This window comes from Bradysia coprophila, unplaced genomic scaffold (assembly GCF_014529535.1).
Source record: "Bradysia coprophila strain Holo2 unplaced genomic scaffold, BU_Bcop_v1 contig_151, whole genome shotgun sequence".
NCBI lineage: Eukaryota > Metazoa > Arthropoda > Insecta > Diptera > Sciaridae > Bradysia > Bradysia coprophila.
In genome coordinates this window covers 4,295,498-4,314,598 of record NW_023503423.1, presented here as the reverse complement: position 1 = coordinate 4,314,598, position 19,101 = coordinate 4,295,498, and the positions used below count along the sequence as shown (strand labels likewise).

Sequence of the window (19,101 nt, the reverse complement as noted above, 5' to 3'; positions counted from 1 at the left end):
GCTTGCTCAAAAATGGCCGGCGGCGGCTTGATCGGCGGCTTATTTTCGGCGGCGCTCATGCCTGGTTCCAGTGATAAAGGCATTATCTGCTGTATTCTACGGAAGTGAGTAATTGCTTTGCTGCTTGGCTATGTTAATGATTCATTTCTTTATACGAAAGTAAGCTCGACAAGTAAGTCATACTTACATGATGCGAGAAGGCATTCCAAGCGAGATTGTTTTATTTAACGATGTATTGCACTATGCGACTGATGTTGTTAGTCAAATCAAACCTTTTTTAGGTCAACTGCTATTAATCCAATTAGTTCCAATACAGCGGCTTCATTTTTATTTAAACTCATCAAATAGGTACACGGATGGAGGCATAATGGGCTGGATAGGAGACAGGACTATAAATTGTTCGATTGTTTGAGGAAATTAGGTCACTCTTTGAGACCAATGTAGTTGTTGTTTGAGCTCACAATGTCCAGCCCAAACCGGCTATAGATCAAATCTCAACATTTAAATTTTTTGATCTAGTCCAACTGTTCCTCCAGCAAGACGACCAATGGAAGTGTGTTTTATACATAAAGACTTTATTAGAGATGTGCGGGCCGTCCGGGTTTTTATCCGGCCCGACCGGGCCTGGGCGGGGCGGGCTTTAAATCTGTCGGGCCGAGCTTGGACCGGACCTAAAAAATCAAATTTTTGGCCCGATTTTCAAAGTTTCGCGCACTTTTTTATATGAAATTTGCTTTCGGGCCGAAAATGTCGGCCCGTCCGAGTTTTTATCCGGCCCGATCGGGCTTGGACCGGACGGGCTATAAATACGTCGGGCCAGTTCGGGCCGGGCTTTAAAAATGAATTTCGGACCGGGCTTCGGGCCGGACGGGCTTCAAAAAAACATCGGCCCGCACACCTCTAGCACTTTATTGACATTGCTTTTACGCAAAGTATTCTAGACAAATTTTTCATGATACATATAGTTTCGGATCTGTGGACATTTCAGGAGTACAGATGTTGATTACTAATCAAACGACTCATTATTGTCTAGTGTATCGATCGGGCTATTGTTGAAACTGGATCAACGGCATTGCGTAATGGCATGAGTAGCCACCACACTCTCAGCTTGGAGTTGTAGAATGCGGATGCCGATGAATGCGGATGCACTGAATGACAATTGTTGATTCTTGTCGTTAGTTAAATTTACTAGAACACCTTACTATGACCTCCAAAAGTTTACTTCCATCATCATAACTAAACAGCGTCGATACACTAACCAAAACCGCACAGAATGTTTAAACAGATGTCTGATAAATTCATCGAAACCAAGTACATTCTGAAAAGATATTTTAACTTCATGCCATGAAAATATGTTCAATCAAATTTAGACAGAAATGGTTCATCGCTACACCATAAACACACAAACCACAAGAAAAAATAATCATTTCGATGGAAAACCATCTGAACATTTTGATAAGAAAATTGCCCAACAACATCTCGATGAGTTCTCGGACAGATATAGAATTATGTGGTTCGTGTACGGTAACTACATAACAATATTGATATGAATTGAATGTCGAGGTGAATGTGTATAAATTTGTCTAGACATTTCCTCTTCTATTTTATGTAATTTGTTAGTTGATAGAAATGGGTTGATAACGTAGCATAACGCTAGTGGGTTTATTTCAGTGCAAAGTAGCGGAATATTGACATCGATTGACCTTTTAGAAACGGCTGATCATCTGTTGTTGACTTATTTTACTCGCGGAGCCCCCGCAAAATATGTTTAAATGCTTATGTGATTGAAGTAAAGACTCAATTTCCGGAAGTTCAGTGATGCAAGGAGTAATAGTTATTATGTTGTAGGAGGGGTAATGAGATCATAACACGAACGAGCGTTAGTGAGTGTGTGTGATGTACAGAAGTGTACTACCACATATATGATTTTATCGTTCCGGGATGAGTATGTCATACATAAACGAAATTATACACACATGCACACACACATTGTGCAAAACAAAACGTGTCAACAAATCCATTTTATTCGAAGCCTCAGTAGCCGAATCGGTTAGAGCCCGTCACTTTTATGCGATGGTCTTGGGTTCGCGTCATTTTTTTTTTTAATCAAATATTTACGTAGACTTGCAGAATCACTTCAAACTAATTTCATTTTCAATCAAAACGATATCTGTTTCGATGAATGACTCAACAAAACGTGTTCTTACGTTGTACATGTTGATCACATCGAGTTTTCAAAGGTTTGTATCTCGGCAGATATTAATCCGATTGAAAAACTAATTACGTTACAGAAGTCCTGAGATCACGCACTACACACTGGCATTTTGTTTGATTGAAATTAGTCGAAATTTAATTATTTTCATCGTAAACAAAATACAAGAGAAAGGGTTCACATAACAACTACACACACACACTACGCCATGAGTCGTACACGTTATGTACTTTTCGAATTGAATGACATTAGCCGCGAGAATCCAACTAGCAATTTAGCAATTCGTACATATTCGAATGGTTAGCACTGCTTGCTTTCACGCAAAGTTTCCGGGTTCGGTTCTCGTTGGGGTCAGGATTTTTTTTACGAGTTTCTTTCATATATGTGAATGCAACACAAAAATTGAACAGTTTAGTTTCTTTCATTTAAATGCAGAGTAAAAGAAAACTCCGGTTGTTAGGGAATCTCGCGCCGCGTCATTCACAATAACTCACAAAGTGACATCTTCCTTATACAAAATGTGTCAAAATGTGAATTATTGTGAATGACGCGGCGCGAGATTCCTAGCAACCAAAACTCCCTAGGAACGGGTCGCGGTCGACGATAGATCAATGTATGACATACTCACTCCGGAACGATAAAATCAATTAACAACTGAACAAAAGTGGAAATGTCACGCTCTTGTGATTTTATTGACCTCAGCATCGCCTCGGATCAACAAAACTCACACGAATACTGGAGTCTTTAACTTTTTATCGCTTGTCATGTAAAAATGACTCATACACAACCGTAGGACTCTAAAGCATTTCTTGTAAAGTTGTACACATGACTCAGGTCTTGAAAGAGCATGTTTACGTGTGAGTATTAACTTCAACCTCGCCTCAGACCATCAACATTCGCACGTAAACTCAACACAGACTCGCCCGAAGCCTTTTCGAAATTGTAATCACAAAAACGTGCGCCATACACCACTCTAAACGATTTGGAAACGATTTTATTTTTTCGTTCAACACACCGTAAATATAAAAGTACAACAGAGATATCTTCGTGCTTTTCCCATCAGAGAAGATTGGTGGAAGTGGAAGAAAATAATTCAGTTTATGATTTTCGGTAAATAATCTCCGTATCATCGGTAAGCTATAAGCCATACACGTGTCCGTTAAATAGTTGATTTATCTGTTAACTCTAATCCGATTATAGTATTGAGAATTAGGACAGTGTTGTGGTATATGTTAGGTAGCTAATAGAATGAGTACCAGTTGTTAAGTGGCCATACGAAAAGAACAGTGCCGGGTTCTTGGTGACCTTCTTAAAGAATGTCGGAGCCCCTGCATTATCGACTATTTTGTAGACAGAAAATTTTGCGCCAGTTAAATTGCTGCTCCCTAGTTCCATATGACCGTCTGAAGTGACGGCGCTGGAAAAGAGACGACAAGGGACATCGCTGTTATAGAGAAAATTGAAGGAAATATCATTAAACCTACACATACATCAGGGACTAACCTAAGAAACATCGTGGGTGGGAATTTTCCCACCAGCGCCTTTTGAATTCCCATCCACGAATTCAATTTTGTCCATACTATAAATTTTTACAAAAACGTAAAAAGTATTTTGATTTTATTCCAAGTTTTCGATTAGTTTTAGTTTAGTTTTCGTTTAGTTCGTGACAAGTTGGTTTAAGCGTAACAATCAGGAGGTCGACAGATCCGTACCACTTAAATTCCAAGTCGTTGATTGATGATTTGATTAAGAATTAAGAGGCTGACAGCCTCACCATTCCTGTGTACAAGACTGTCGACCATTCGCCGACTCTAGACAACACGATATTAAAGTTAATATCAGTTAGAAATTACAAAAATCGACAGTGGCAGCGAAACCATGTCCTTAGCATTGACAAGAAAATTAACCATCTGAACAAATTGATCAAAGCTCAATTTAAATTCTTCAATAAGGAAAGATGGAACGACAGACTTTCACAGTTGAAAAAATACTCTAACCAACTGTGGAAGATAACTAGGCTGGTTAGCAATTGCAAAAGCAGTCTTCATTCCTTAAGGATACATCAGGTGCTAGACCAATTAGCCTGCCAAACTCCATCAGCTAAATCTTTGAAAAAATTATTTTGAATCGATTACGGCTGTTTATTAAAACCAACAACATCTTTGTTTGTTGCTCGGTTTTCGAGCTATGGTCATTCGACAAATCATCAACTTTTCAGGGTAGCTAATCATATCCAACAAGCTGTAAATAAGAAAAACTCTACAGGATTGTTCACATTTGACATAGATAAGGCCTCTGATAGTGCATGGCATAAGAGTCTAATACACAAAATGTTCCTTTCTATCTTATTAAAATTGTTCAATCATTTCCACAAAAACGTTATTTCTAACAAATTGTCAGAAATCTAGGATATCTAGCTCACATCCTAGCAGCAGTCCCACAAGGAAGCGTGCTGAGTCCTACCCTTTATTACATATTCACTTCAGATTTGATTGTAACGTAAGTCATAGTGAAAAAACGTTTTTCGCAGATGATAACTGCATATATGTTTTGCCAAATGGCAAAATTATCAATTGCATGCCATAGGTTTGTTCCAAGGCCATATGAATTGTCAAATTTCATCCATAGAACCATAACCTCAATAATATCTCTGTGTAAATCGCGTAGGCGACGTTGCTCGATTTGTATGAAATACCACGTAAGCGACGTTGCTATGGATGAAAGTGTCGTTGTTCTGGTTGTCAAAGTTCGTGTTTACAGTTACTTGGAACAAACCTATTGGTAAGATCTCAAATTATTCTGCAAAATACGAAATCAAATTAAATGACAACAAAACAAACGCGAGGTTTTCCACCAGAAGAAGGGCTCAGAAGTGGAAGAAAAATAGGTTTCTAATCTCCCTACGAAAAATTCGACTTTTTTTAATCATTGTGTTTGGCGCCTGTAAGTAAGAATTAGTAAGTCATTTCTGCGCCTTTTCGTCGAATTCCCACCCACGGGAAAATCCTTACGTTAGTCCCTGACATACATCGAATGTTACAATTGAACAGTAGATGTCTGTCCTTCAAAGGACACAGTCTGAATATAGCTCAGAGTAAGGTATACAAGAAGAGCTAAAGTAAAGCTGATTCGATTCCCATGGCTTCATGCACTACATGTTACATTCTCAGATATCTCTATCAGTCCTAAACAACGCCATTTCATTCCTTACTTTGACTTCATTCTGAAATATTTCTCTCCATCTATTTCGAACGTAATCCAACTACAATGGTGGTCTCAATGGTGGTTATTTGAACCGATCCATCAACTGCAACAACTATTCTTACAATTTGTATCGTAACATAATCCAAAGACATACGACAATTGAAAAAAAAAATCGATGAAAAAGTCACTTGGCGTTCGTTGACATCAAGAGTGGTGTAATATATCTGCTTTTACCCTTATAGCCACATGTGAATTACGTTCCTTTAATAAAAATTCCATTTTCCTGACTTTCTGAAAACGAACAGAGCCATAATTCTCCAAAACGTATAAGGAAACTATAAGTAGAATGTTAAATAATTGCAGTCGGATTGCTGTCGGCTTTACTTCTGAGTGCTTTTGCATCGATTTGCATTCTTGCATAGTTATCATTATGCTGAAAGTAATGGACTTTGCCGGTATTCTTTATGGAGATAATATAAAGTTTAAGGTAGACAGAGATAAACCATCCAAAGATATATCAGCAACTCATAAATTCCAACCGTTTGTGTTGCTGCGTACTACCGAAAATTAAATCTATTTACTCAGGACCTAATGACACAGTCCGAAACCGTAATAACTTTCCATGTATTAAAACGCACTTACAGCAATTTATACCAATATATTATAGTTAACCCTAGCAGTTCTTACAAATATAAATATCGTATGAAGTTAATCACAACCAACGCCTTTGCTATTATATGCTTGTTCGTTTAAGAACAAGCACGCAAACTTTAAGCCAACACGATACAATCGGCTCCCTACATGACTTCGTCGTAAAGACTTGCAACCCCTCTCCCGAATGATTACAGTATCAATATATGGAAATTAGGTCATTGTGGCGGGAACGAAAGCAAAAATAATGAATTCAAAATCGTTAATTTAAGTAAATATGTTTTTTTTTCCTTATATAGAAGACTTTTTCGGTAATTAAATTTCTCTGTGCAAAAGCCTGTCGTTTAATGCCGGAGAACACGCACAAGAACTATGTCATGTGAAATAAGGGGACACTGACGGATTGATTCACGTAGTATTTTTACGACGTATTTCTTGATTCATATTTTTGCGATATTCTTATTTCACTAATTTTTCATTACGTGATGATGGTGTATGGGATTTTACTTAATATACCCCCGGAAAATGAGTCATTACTCGATTGATGTGATGTTAAGATTCTTACTAAGAATTTCTTAGACTTAGTGAGTTAAATGATTTGAAATTTTTTATTGTACCTTTTGTGTGAACCCTCACACACTTGGCAAAACAAAACGTTCCAAACAAGGACGTAACCTACACAGACAAAATTATGGGATTACAATTTTTAGGTCCGAGGGGATTACTTTCAAAAAGTAATTCTTTCGGGATTAGATTTTTAATCTTCGCCAGAAATTGAAAAAATGTAATTCTTTCAGGGATTAAAAGTAGGACTAAACAATAATATTGAGGATTGAACGATGATACTGCTGCTTAGAATTTTCCGTCTATAATTCAATCGTCTTGAAATCACACTTTTGTGTTAATTTAGTTCGAACACGATTTACGAACAAGATATGGTTATGTGAGAAAAATTAATTGAAACGGACACTTATTTGGTGTTAAAATGTTTCAATGGTACTACCGATAGTTTATTCTGCCTTACAATACCAGGCTCAGAATAGAAATTTTAAGTCGGTTTGTAAAGATACTACCAGTTAATATGGATATGGTTGAAGATAGTATAGAGATATTCTAGATTGAAAATGGCAGTAAGGCCAATTTTAGCAGCGAACTATTTCACATTACAATGGGAAAACAGACATTTTTGAATTTAAATGGTTAAATACTTATAAACTACAGAAGAATATAAAAATGAAAATCATGAAAAAATATCGAGGTTTAAAGTGACGATCTTGCCATCTGGCAATTTGCATTTTAATCCCAATTTTAATCCCACGAGGAATTAGTTTCTTTGAAACAACGGTTCACAATAAGCCACGTTGGGATTAAGAACAAATTGCAGCAGTGGTAAGATCGTAGACTGAAGTGCAGGAGGTCCCGGGTTCAAATCTAGTCAGGTAAATAAAAAAAAATTCTGTTAAATAAAAACATTTCTCATTCCAGATTCACAAAAAAGCTTCTTCTCATATCAGACGTTTAGCTAAAAACTGTAGTATCACACAATATCCGATAAAAAAATCTTTTCTTTTTAATTTTTTTTTTCTGAAGTGAAAGTAGGAAGGGTTGGAATTTTTTTTATTGCACTACAAATAACATTTTGATCAGATTAAAATGAGATTTTCGTTTCAACGCATAGTAAACAAGCGTCAAACGTTAGGGCCTCAAAGATTAAAATTTAATTCCTCTAGGGATTAATTATTTGGGGATAAGTTCAAGTAATCCCTGAGGGGATTAAATTTAAATTCTAAAAAAGATTCGGTCGCGTACTGTTAATCCCAAAAAGATTTAGATCTAGGTCCATATTTTTATCTGTGTACACAACTAGGGATAAATAAATGAAAAGTAGATTTTCGTTTTAATCTTACATCTAATGATGTCGAATGTAGATCGTAAAACATGAAAAGTACGGTTTTCGACACACTATTACTCAATAAAGCAAGAATTCCACAAAACAATATTTGGTAGAATCAAGTTTAACGTATTGGTTTTGGTGTTAATTGCTGAGGTTGCGACTTTAACTTATGGAACCACAGTTGGCTACTCTGAAATAAGTGACGCATTTCGTATCAGCTGTTTTTCAGCTGATCCATACAAACAAATATGTTTTTAGGTCTTTTTTCTTTTAGAAAAAAACCCTATTGTGGACACTTCATCTGTCCGTCTGTCTGTCTGTCTGTCCGTCCAAGTGTCTGTGTCACAAATAAAAATTGAGACGATAACAGCCTTGATTCAAAATTGCAATGCTACTATGAGCAAATCAACACCAGGCAAATAATAATTATTTGTTATCTGATAACCAATCGCTCATAGTTGGCATTGTAATTCGAAAATTTGGTAGTTGACTACCACGGTGATAGTTGACAACCGAATTAATTACCGGCGAGATGTTTACTTTTCGAGGGCTTTGCACCGACTGATGCAATTATTCTGACTGCTTGTCTATTTCCACACGAGAATTTGGTAGTTGGCTACCACGATGATAAATTGCAATGCTACTATGAGCAAATCAACACCAGGCAAATAATAATTATTTGTTATCTGATCACCGATAGCTCACAGTTAACATTGCAATTCTAAAATTTGGTACTTGGTAGTTGGACTACCAAGGCTATAATTGACTACCAAACGTAATTTTTGGGGAAGAGATGTTTACTATTCGAGAACTACGCACCGACTGACGAAATTATTCTACATGCTCGCCTATTTATAAATCGAAAATTTGGTAGTTGGTAGCTTTGGTAGTTGGTAGTTGCGAGCTGGATTGACATTCAAAACTGCAAATCCACCATGAGCGTATCAACACCAGGCAAATAATTATTATTTGTTATCTGATCACCGATAGCTCACAGTTAACATTGCAATTCGAAAATTTGGTAGTTGGTAGTTGGACTACCAAGGCTATAATTGACTACCAAACGTAATTTTCGGCAGAGATGTTTACTATTCGAGAGCTGCGCACCGACTGACAAAATTATTCTGCCTGCTTACTTATTTAAAGCTTGAATTTTTGGTAGTTGACTACCAAACTGGTAGTTGACCACCATTCTGATAGAGAGGTGGTAGAGATGTTAACTGTTTGAGAGCTGCACACCAACTGATGAGATTATTTAGGCTGCTTGCCTATTTATAATTCGATAATTTGGTAGTTGACTACCAAACTGGTAGTTGAATACCAAAATGGTTGTTGAATAGTTGAGTTTGGTAGACTCATAATTTGACGTTAAACTTAGAAATTATAAGTCGACTCTCTATATACTTTGTATGGAGAAGTCACTTATCATTTTCGAATTTTACGTCAACTTATCGCAATTTGCCTAATTACCTTCGACTCAGCTTCGTAAATAAGCAAACTTGCCACTGATGCGTAAAAGACTATTATGATGTGATACCGATCTCAATATTTTTTTAGAAATAAGTATTGAGCTTTAAAAAAGGCTGCAGCATGGCAATTACCCAAGGACGAGAACAGAATTTTCTAAGGGACCTCCTTGACACAGTGGTCCAAATTTTTCAGATAAATTATAAGAAGATGGGACGATTTTCCGTTTAAAAAAATCTGTTCTAGTGCTTGGTTCAGTACTATTATGGCTGCAGCAGTATTGAATGTAAAAATGTAATGAACTTCCGCTATTTGTCTGTTAAGGAAGCAACGATGACGCGCTCCGGTACGCTTTACTTTCTGTATGTTTTCAGGTTTTCACAGTAGCATACAAATGTGTACAATGTGAGGATATAGCAACAGGTTAATTATTCACATCTCGCCTTGTTGAAAAGAAAAAAAGAGGAAATTTTCATCAGTTCCTTTTCATTCTTCCTGAAAAGAGAAAAACGATTTTCTTTTGCACATGTGATGCACACACGCCACTTAACCCAATTTCAGTCGGCAGTCGGCACACAAGTCTAAGTTAATGGATAATTTTGTTTGTTTGTTTGTCTCATTCCTATGACGTGGCGAACCGCGATAAGAAACTATATACAGTTGCGGTGAATGCCATATCCGGTTAAAAAGGAAATTAGGTTTTATAAGGGTCGCATATGCAATGCATTTGAAAACATTTTTCTCTCTTTTTACGGCTGAGATAAATGAAAAATTTATGTTTAAAATGTAGAAAAAAGTTTTATCCTCGGTGGAAATTGGATCACTTTGAATGATGAAATTGAATGTTAGTTGAGTGAAATATTCAGATTGTGGAAGGAATTTAATTTGCGAGAATGTAGTAGTTGCACAACTTTCGAAATGGAAAAAAAAACTTCACTTCATTCATAATTTGGTTACAGATGCCTGGATTAATTGTATTTCGCAGACGATGGTCTGCTGGAAGTGATGATTTAATTGTACCCGGTGCATTTTTGTTCCTATTTCATTTGATATGGTGAGTATTCGAAATTGAAACATAATTGAATTCTATGACAAACGGAAATGCAACTGGTGTCCAATTAAAATGTATTTTATCGCCATACTTTAGGGTGTCAGTACTTCTCACTGAGATTGCACTGATACACTTTGATACCTCCGTATACTCAATCGAATTATTATGGTATTACAAGTTGGTGTACGTTGGAATTCTGTTCGGTAAGTTGAACTAATTATAAGTTCATTAATTAACTACTTTTCAAAATGTTTCATTATTTACTCCTTATCACCACCAACCACAACTAGGCATTTTGAATAATTCATCGGAGCTTGTACTTAAACTCATTAAAATGTAAACAATTACGGCCGATAAAGTAAAGTGCTTGGCAGTAGTTTCGTTTGTTACGCAAATGAGAAGTTTTGTTAACGTTGTCTATTCTTTGCATGATTTAATTAGAAATTCCAATCAATTCGTTGTGACTACAACATTTTCGAAATAAAACCGAAGTAGGTATTTCTCTAGATATTGTTATGCGGGCGGTCGTGGTGATGTCTTTCGTCACGACAGAGTAAAGTTAACCAGGCAGGAGGGCTGATTTGACTAGAGACCTGAGCACCACTGAGACCTAATGTAGTAGCATTATATTTTTTGCGAATCAAATTTTTCAATGTCAGTGTTCATTTGAGTTCATTTTAATACAGTGTATTAGGTCCCTCATTTGACGTTTCGAAAATGAACCGCTCCTGCCTGGTTTATTTTACTCTGCCGTGCTTTCGTTCATTTACAGACGACTTGAGGTTCGGAATAGGTCAAATTTAAGTCCTTGTCCTACATGTACTCAAAAACTTCGTAGAGTTTCGTATGATTTGTGGCCAGCCGCACTAGGTTTCCGTTCGGGTGCTACATGCTACCAAGACCTATATTGGCGATAACATTTTACCGTATTTTCTTAAATTTTCGCGATCTTCTAAAAAATTTCGTGAAAAATTGTTCACAAAAATTCGATAAAATCGTGATTTGAGAAAATATTTTCACGAATATAGGCAATGCATTAGTTAAGGCTCGGTGTTGTACTACGCAGCTTCCGCTGAATAGAACACCAGGACTTGGTTAACAAATTGTAGAAACGGTGAACAGATAAACGGTCAGTTGCGCTAACGACAAATGCAATGTTGACATAGTATGTTGTGTTACAAGTCATTACAATACGTGTAACACATCTTGCTTTGTGCCAACCGAGAATTGAAATAGACAAAAGCACAAAAAATCATAATTTTCATTGTAAACAATCACTCTTCAAATTTGATCGATCACATTGCTTTGCATTTTCTCAAACGAATGCTGTAACAACTCATACAAATTCCATATCAACACTGCTTTGAGTGTTGTAATATCACATCAAACGGGTGCACTTTACAACACCAAAATGAGTGCTGAAAAGAGTCGTATTTCAATTCTCGGTGGCACAAAATTTATTTCGCAATTCCGGTCCATAATCATCACCTTTCCATGCATCCATTTAATGTCGTTTTGAAGGTATTTATTTCACTGTATTACTGGACACAGTGCGATATTAACTTTTTTCGCACGCAGTGCGATATCAACTTTTTTTCTCACGCTAAAGAACATATTACCTTCAACGAAGGCTAAATTTTTATAAATAAAAATCTTGCATTGACCAGAAATCGAACCCCCGACACCAAAAGGTTTTTGAACACGAAGCAGCGACTATAGCCATTCGGCTGTAAATGTAGGACATGTTTTGCATTGGAAAGGTGATTATGGCCCGAAATTACGAAAAACGTTGTATCTACCACGGTAGGTATGCCGGTATTTTTTCGCACACGACGTCTTGTCGACCTCGGCTTCGCCTCGACATCTAGTGCGAAAAAATACCTTCATACCTACCTTGGTAGATAAATAACTATTTCAACACTCGGAACAGGTCAGGTCAACATGAGTCGAAGTGAAAATAAATTCCTATCTCTGACCTGAATTGAGCGAAAAATTACAAATTTTAAAAATTGATTATCGAGAAATCACCTAACATATAAGATTTTCTACTGCACATAATTAACAAATCAGAACAATGAATGTAACAAAAACATTCCGACTGAACCGTTCGTTTGTAACCTGGAACCTAAATCACAGAGTCTGGGGAAAAAGTATCGAGTGAGTTTGAGAAATAAAGTGTGCAATATCATCGTCAATTTACAAAACCATACAACTATCGATGAAATCGTAAAGTCGAATAACGTCGCAACACAGAAGTTTCTCCAGCAAAATCCAGTTAGTGTTAAATGCACACAAAGGAAATGTTAACGTCAGGATGTATCCACAAACCTAATCGTCCGGCAAGACTGATCGGAGTTGGCATCAATTCACTTACATACAATCTGTTAAAAAGGTTTGTCAACATTCTCAAGAACGTAGTAGGAAAAACTGGCAGAATCGTCAGAAATGCAACGGAATTGGTAACTACGCTCAGAAGAATGAGACCTCCACCCACATGCTCATCTCTTTAGACGTTGCATCATCAGAAGTGATTTGTTGGGTACATTTTCACAAAACTTTCTTGTTCAGCAGCACTGTGATTCATAGGGTCAATAGATCGTGTCGTGTCTGATTGAGAGAACTGATGACTTCTTTAGTCTAGTTCCAGGATATTAAACTGATTTTCCATAAGGGAATATTAGATTTGATCGGAAGTGTATGTTATGGACGTGATCACTGCCCGGTGCAAAGGCAAACAAGAGTTGTGTTGGAGCTAGGAGTTCCCTCATATCGTAGTATCAATAAAAGCCGTTAGATCGCAGCATGAAATTCAAAAAGCTTTTCTGCCAGACACTGGAAGAACTTTGGCGTTGAAATCGGAAGACCGCACAATGGGAAAAAGATTCACGACTGGATTGCATGTACAAGTAAAATCACTCTGGTCTATGTATGACTGGTTCCTGAATCGCAAAACGATTTAAAAACGATAACTATTTGCGAAAAGCAGTGGCTTCACTTCAGTTCCAATTAATTGGTTTTAGTGGAGCTTATGGAAATGGGAGTATAGTTGATTTTTAAAGATCTTGTTGCTTCTCTTTTCACATAATATTTATTACAATTTAACAAGAGAAGACAATAAAAAGTCTACAGTTCCATCGCTTCACCCATCCTTCACGATAAAGTCTTAGCAAAGTCTCATCGAGGAGGTCTTGTCATTAAACTTAATTCCATTTTTAGGTGGACCGGTACGAGATGCATGATCAATCCATTGCAATTGAAGTGTCGTCCATGTAGAGTCAACGGTAACACTTGCTCCAGAACAGTCCAAACCATCGTAAAGTACAACGCATGCGGCCTTTGGTTTCTTTAATGCGCTGAGTGTATTATCGTACCACGGCTGCCAAGCGGGATTATTGAGATTGTAACAGCAGTTTGGTCGCATTACGATTGTTTTCGGTGCCCATTCACGTCTCCACGTATAGTAATAAGCAGACGGATAGATTTGGATAGTAGTCGATGGAGTATTGCAGCCACCCATTTGCCTGCAGTGTTCCTTCTCCAATTCGCAGACAAACTTTCTAGCTTTTCCCACGCACTTAGTATCACAGGCCTCGTCGAGCGTACTGCAATCGACTTCGCATAGAGTGCAGTTGAAACACTGCGGTACTACGCAAATGTCTTGTGTATTGTCGGCATCGGCAAATGAAACGATGCAACAAAGGCCGATAATGAAAGCAGCAACTTGGAACTTCATGTTGATTACACTTCGAGGAATGATATTCGTCAAATGATGATTTTCACGAAACTGGCCTAGGTATTTATACCATTTCATCCATTGGGACGTTGGCAAAACATTTGGACACGTTTGAAACAGAATTGCTAATTATTTATAAATCGAATAATTAAGCTGTACAAAGAGATCTAAACAAACCCACTGTTGAAAAATATCGAACAATGGCACGGGTAAACTATGATGTATGATCATCATACTATGATGTTTGCGAAAAAAAAAAACAAAATTTTGCGCCACCTGTTCAAACGAAAAATTGAGCACAAAACTGTAATTTTCTTGAAAAAATTTAAATTAGCCATGCGTTAGAGGATGTGACGCAGTACTGGTTTATACCGGAAATTTGGCGGCTTCTTCACAATTCTGCAAACTCCCTCTTAAAAATTTTCAAATTTCTCAACTTTTCTTGACAAAACTTACAACATAAGTACTAATTGTTGTCTGTCCATGATGTAGGGTCAATTCTACAACCACTGGCATTACAGCTCGATGCTTAAACGCTGGTGGTTTACTTTCGAGCCATTTACATTTTAACCGACACTTGACTCTTTATCGAACAAATAAAAGATACAAATTCCCTAGAACTCAAAGACGAATCTAACGAACCTAAACACATTGTGCCAAAGTTGCTCAAAACTTTGGCGATATCTACTAACAACTTGTCACATACGGCTATTCATCTGTTATTAATAACGACCACAAAAATAATGACAAAATCTGGGTAATATGGCCCTTTATATAGTAAACGTTATGTTAAAAAAATTGAAGTACTAGATTTGTAATCAACCGATTGAAGATAGTTTCATCAATGGAAGTAATAGATCCGATAATAATACTGGTCATATGCTTGCCGTCTGTCACATGTACATGTTACTGGACTAATAGGTTTCACCGAGTTCTAGAGTATGGCGTCATAGATTTCCAATCAGACTTCTTCAATTTTGTCAGTTTATCCATATAAAAATAATGGTTTGGTATAAAGTCACAAAACTGGTCTTATGTGGCAGCATCATCAGTTATTATTCAACCACGTGTGTTGCTTGCGTTGGTTGGCAAGAGTTGCGAATCGAAACTATTTTGAATCGGTAACAAAAGAACATAAGTTAATGTTGACAGATGTTACATGTGCTTCAAATAATTATAAATTTTGCAAATTTTAATTTTTGTTGACATTAATGATCGCAATTATGCGGTATTTGCTCAAATTGAACGTCTGTTTAAATTTTATTTTTTCGTCGAATAAATAATTTTTACAACGTGCTGGTGTCTGAAATGGTATAAATACCGAAGACAGACCAACGAATATCATCAGTTGGAGAACGTATTTCCTCGAAGTCTAATATCGAAATCAACATGAAAGCCCAAGCATTTGCTATATTCATTTTCGGAGTGTGCTGCATCCGGCCATTTTCCGCAGCTACACCAGGTCCTTGCCTGACGCCACAATGTTTCGATTGCACTCAATGCGAAGTCGACTGTAATACGGTCGAACAGGTCTGTGATAGTGATTGCTTGGCGGAGGCTAGAAAATTTTTGTGTAACCTGGAAAACAGAAATTGCAAAGCGGTACATGGTTGCAATGTACCATCCGTTGACATCACATTTTGGCCGGCTGTCAATCATGATACATCAAATCCTGCTTGGGCACCACTAACAGAATCAACACGACCGAACTGCTGTTACGAACTTGATGGAGCTTGGGATAATACGACCAGTGGCATAACGACCAACGGTCAATGTGTTATCCTTTATGATGGGCATGGTTGCACTGGAACTTCACTTGTAGTTGATGCAACTTGGACCCAAACTTGTTTGGATGATTTCACTTGTCCCAGCACCGGTGGGTTCAACGACAAGGCTTCATCATATAAACTTTGCTAACAGTCAGACACGAAAGAATCGTTATGCAAAGTGCATTGTTATCCTTTTTATTAATAAATCAAAAAAGAAAGAAAATGAAAATCTCAGCTGAATATTTCATGAAATCGAATCAATGGTCGATCGGTCAGCAGATCGATTTTTCTCCCTATGAAAATCATCGATGACCTTTTTCGCAATGTTCTTTGCGATCTCTAGCCTGTTACAGACGGCTGTCATCTGTTATCGACAACGACAGCAAGAATAAACGACAAGCTCTCTCTGATGAGGTCTTATACAATGAAAGTCTAGAACAGGTATGGTCGATCGGCGAATTCGTCTTAAACGCACTCACATTTTATGTCAAAATAATATGCAAATGAGTGCGTTTAAGTACGAAAATCAAATTTGTATGTCCTCCGGGCGGACAATAGACCATACCTGTTTTACACTTTCATTGGTCTTATATAGCAAAAATAATGTTTAAAACAAATGAAGTAAAAGATTTCTGAAATCAATATCTGAAAATTTTTGATAAAATGAAGTAATAGTTTGAATAGTAAAACTGTTAATATGCTTGCCGTATGTGACAGACTAGTAAAAAAGAACGTTAAAAGAATACATTAGTTCGATACATCACGACGGTAACATTTCCTTTGTCTGCGTTTAACACTAACTGTTGTGGATGTTGCTGGAGAAACTTCTATGTTGCGACGTGATTCGATGATGGTCATCGATGGTTGTATGTCTAGTAGGTGATTTCTTGAAATTCATATCATGATATTGCACACTTTGTTTCTCAAATTCACTCGATACTTTTTCCCTAGATTCTGTAATTTAGGTTCAGGTTACAAACGAACTGTTGACGTTCGAGGTGATTCCTTGATAATTTATTTGTCGCTTTAGAGGTGTACGAAATTTGTTTACAGCCACTGAAGATGGTCTCAATTTAAGATCGAAACATTTTTGGTCTGAGCTATTTTTGACTTTCGATCAAAAAATATAGTCAGTTTAGGTCAGATTCATTTCATTTGAAAGGAAAAACCTTACCTGACCTTTCAAGTAAGATAATTTCAGTTTGAGGTGAGATTAAAACCCGAACTCCTCAGAGCTCTAACCAGTAGTACAGCTGAATTTTTGTCTAAAAATAATTTTTGACCGTTAAAAATTTGAATTTTGTATGAAAATTCAAATTTTTTTCGTTGTTATGTTGGATTACCATACAAGCCTGTCTGTCAAAATTATTTTTATAAAAAAATTCAGCTGTAAACGAATTCATAATCTCTAAACAGGTCGACTTCGGGTTCAACTCAAACCCTAGTTAAGGCGATTAAATCCACTTAAGAACTGAATTTGACCTGTTCCACTGGCCTCTCATCGGTTTAATTATCGTGTGGCTTACATAAGATTTCATCTGATTGAATGAAAATCTTACACTTCATTAGATTGACACTTTTTGCTATATAACAAACCAGAGCTCAACGCGAGGTTGATAACGACCTCTGCATTTTTATTATGAAAGACTGGTCGTATCTAATTTCCATCCACTTTACCCTTTATGTACAGTCGCGTATGCATTAGGGATGGGAGGCGTTCAAAATTATCGATAATATCAATCGAAAGAAATTATCGATAATCGATTAATCATATCGTTATCGATAATTTAATAATTATCGATAATTATCGAAATATCGAAATTCGATAATTATCAAAATATCGATATTTTGATATTTATCTGAAAATTTATGATAATATACCGATATATCGGAATATATCGATAAATATCGGATTTTCGGACCGAAATATCGATATATCGAATTATCGATATCTTGATAATTATCAAAATATCAATAATTATCGATTATCGATATTTCTTTGATAATTTTCGATAAAAAAAGTCGACAATTATCGATTATCGATAATTGATAATTATCGATAATCATTTTCATTATCGCCCATGCCTAGTATGCATTTTCAAACCCTTTAAATAATTTGAAACTTTTCTCTCTACAGCTTCAATATGCACGGAACTGATCATTTGTATAATATCAATGAGAGGTAGCATCCTGAACACGGTTCCTAGAGCATCTATGCATTATTGGCTTTACATTAAATTGGGTAAGTTTTCAATTAAACCAAAACAAAAACCGTTTTATTGACGACATGCATAATCGAAATTATCGTAAACAAATTACCAAACACACACCAGGGAATCAATGTTAATTAGTCAATTTGTACGAATTAATTATGGATTACGACGGATTGTTGATTGGAATCGCAGTTTCACGAATCGATTAATTATTCATTTGATAATTTAGTTAAGGGTATTGATTGATATTAAGGGATATTCGAGGTATTTTTGGTTAGGCTTAGAATAGAGCTTTCATTAGGTACTATTTTTGGGAAACATGTCCCGATATTAGCCTACATTTTATCAAATATTTCCGGACAATTTTTTTTTGGAATCACCTGGTTTGTCTTTTTTGTTCATCTTCAAACTAATTGAGTTCCAAACAAAACGTTTTTATATTTTATTTCGATGCCGAACGTTATTTGAAGTATTTTTGCATTATATTATGCATGGAAATTTTGCATAATTAATTTTTAATTCAGTAAAGTAAACCTTCGTCAACATGCGTGCAGCGCGCCATCTTTTTATTCAGTCGAAATTGCGAAAATTTACATATAAGACAATCGGGATAATTAGCAAAGAAGTGAACAAAATGTCCATCTTCATTTGGCAAATGACCCTTCTCCATTGGGTTGTACATGTTATGAACACAAAATCAGCTTTATAAAAAAAACTAAAAACTTTTTTGTTATGGTCTAGAATAATTTTTTGCTCATAATAATGTTCTTAATCGAAATAAAATCGTTGTTTGGAACTCAATTGCTCTCATTGATAAAACGTAACAAAAATGAAACATTCTCTTAGTGCTCTTTCTACCCTGCGGTGGATATTTGTAAATCGTCTGACACTTAAAAAACCATTGAAT

General features: G+C 36.4%; 1 protein-coding gene across 4 annotated transcripts in view; it reads left to right on the top strand.

The window, feature by feature from the left end:
* LOC119074532 (diacylglycerol lipase-alpha) overlaps positions 1 to 19,101 on the top strand; it is a 43,740-nt gene that overhangs the window by 3,937 nt on the left and 20,702 nt on the right. For all 4 annotated transcript variants that reach the window (XR_005087206.1, XM_037180698.1, XM_037180696.1 and 1 more), the window contains exons 2-4: positions 10,388 to 10,482; positions 10,576 to 10,682; positions 18,119 to 18,223. Coding sequence is in view for 3 of the 4 variants with exons in the window: in XM_037180698.1 (XP_037036593.1) it covers positions 10,388 to 10,482; positions 10,576 to 10,682; positions 18,119 to 18,223 (307 nt within the window). In the remaining variant the exon portion in view is untranslated. The remainder of the gene's footprint in view (positions 1 to 10,387; positions 10,483 to 10,575; positions 10,683 to 18,118; positions 18,224 to 19,101) is intronic.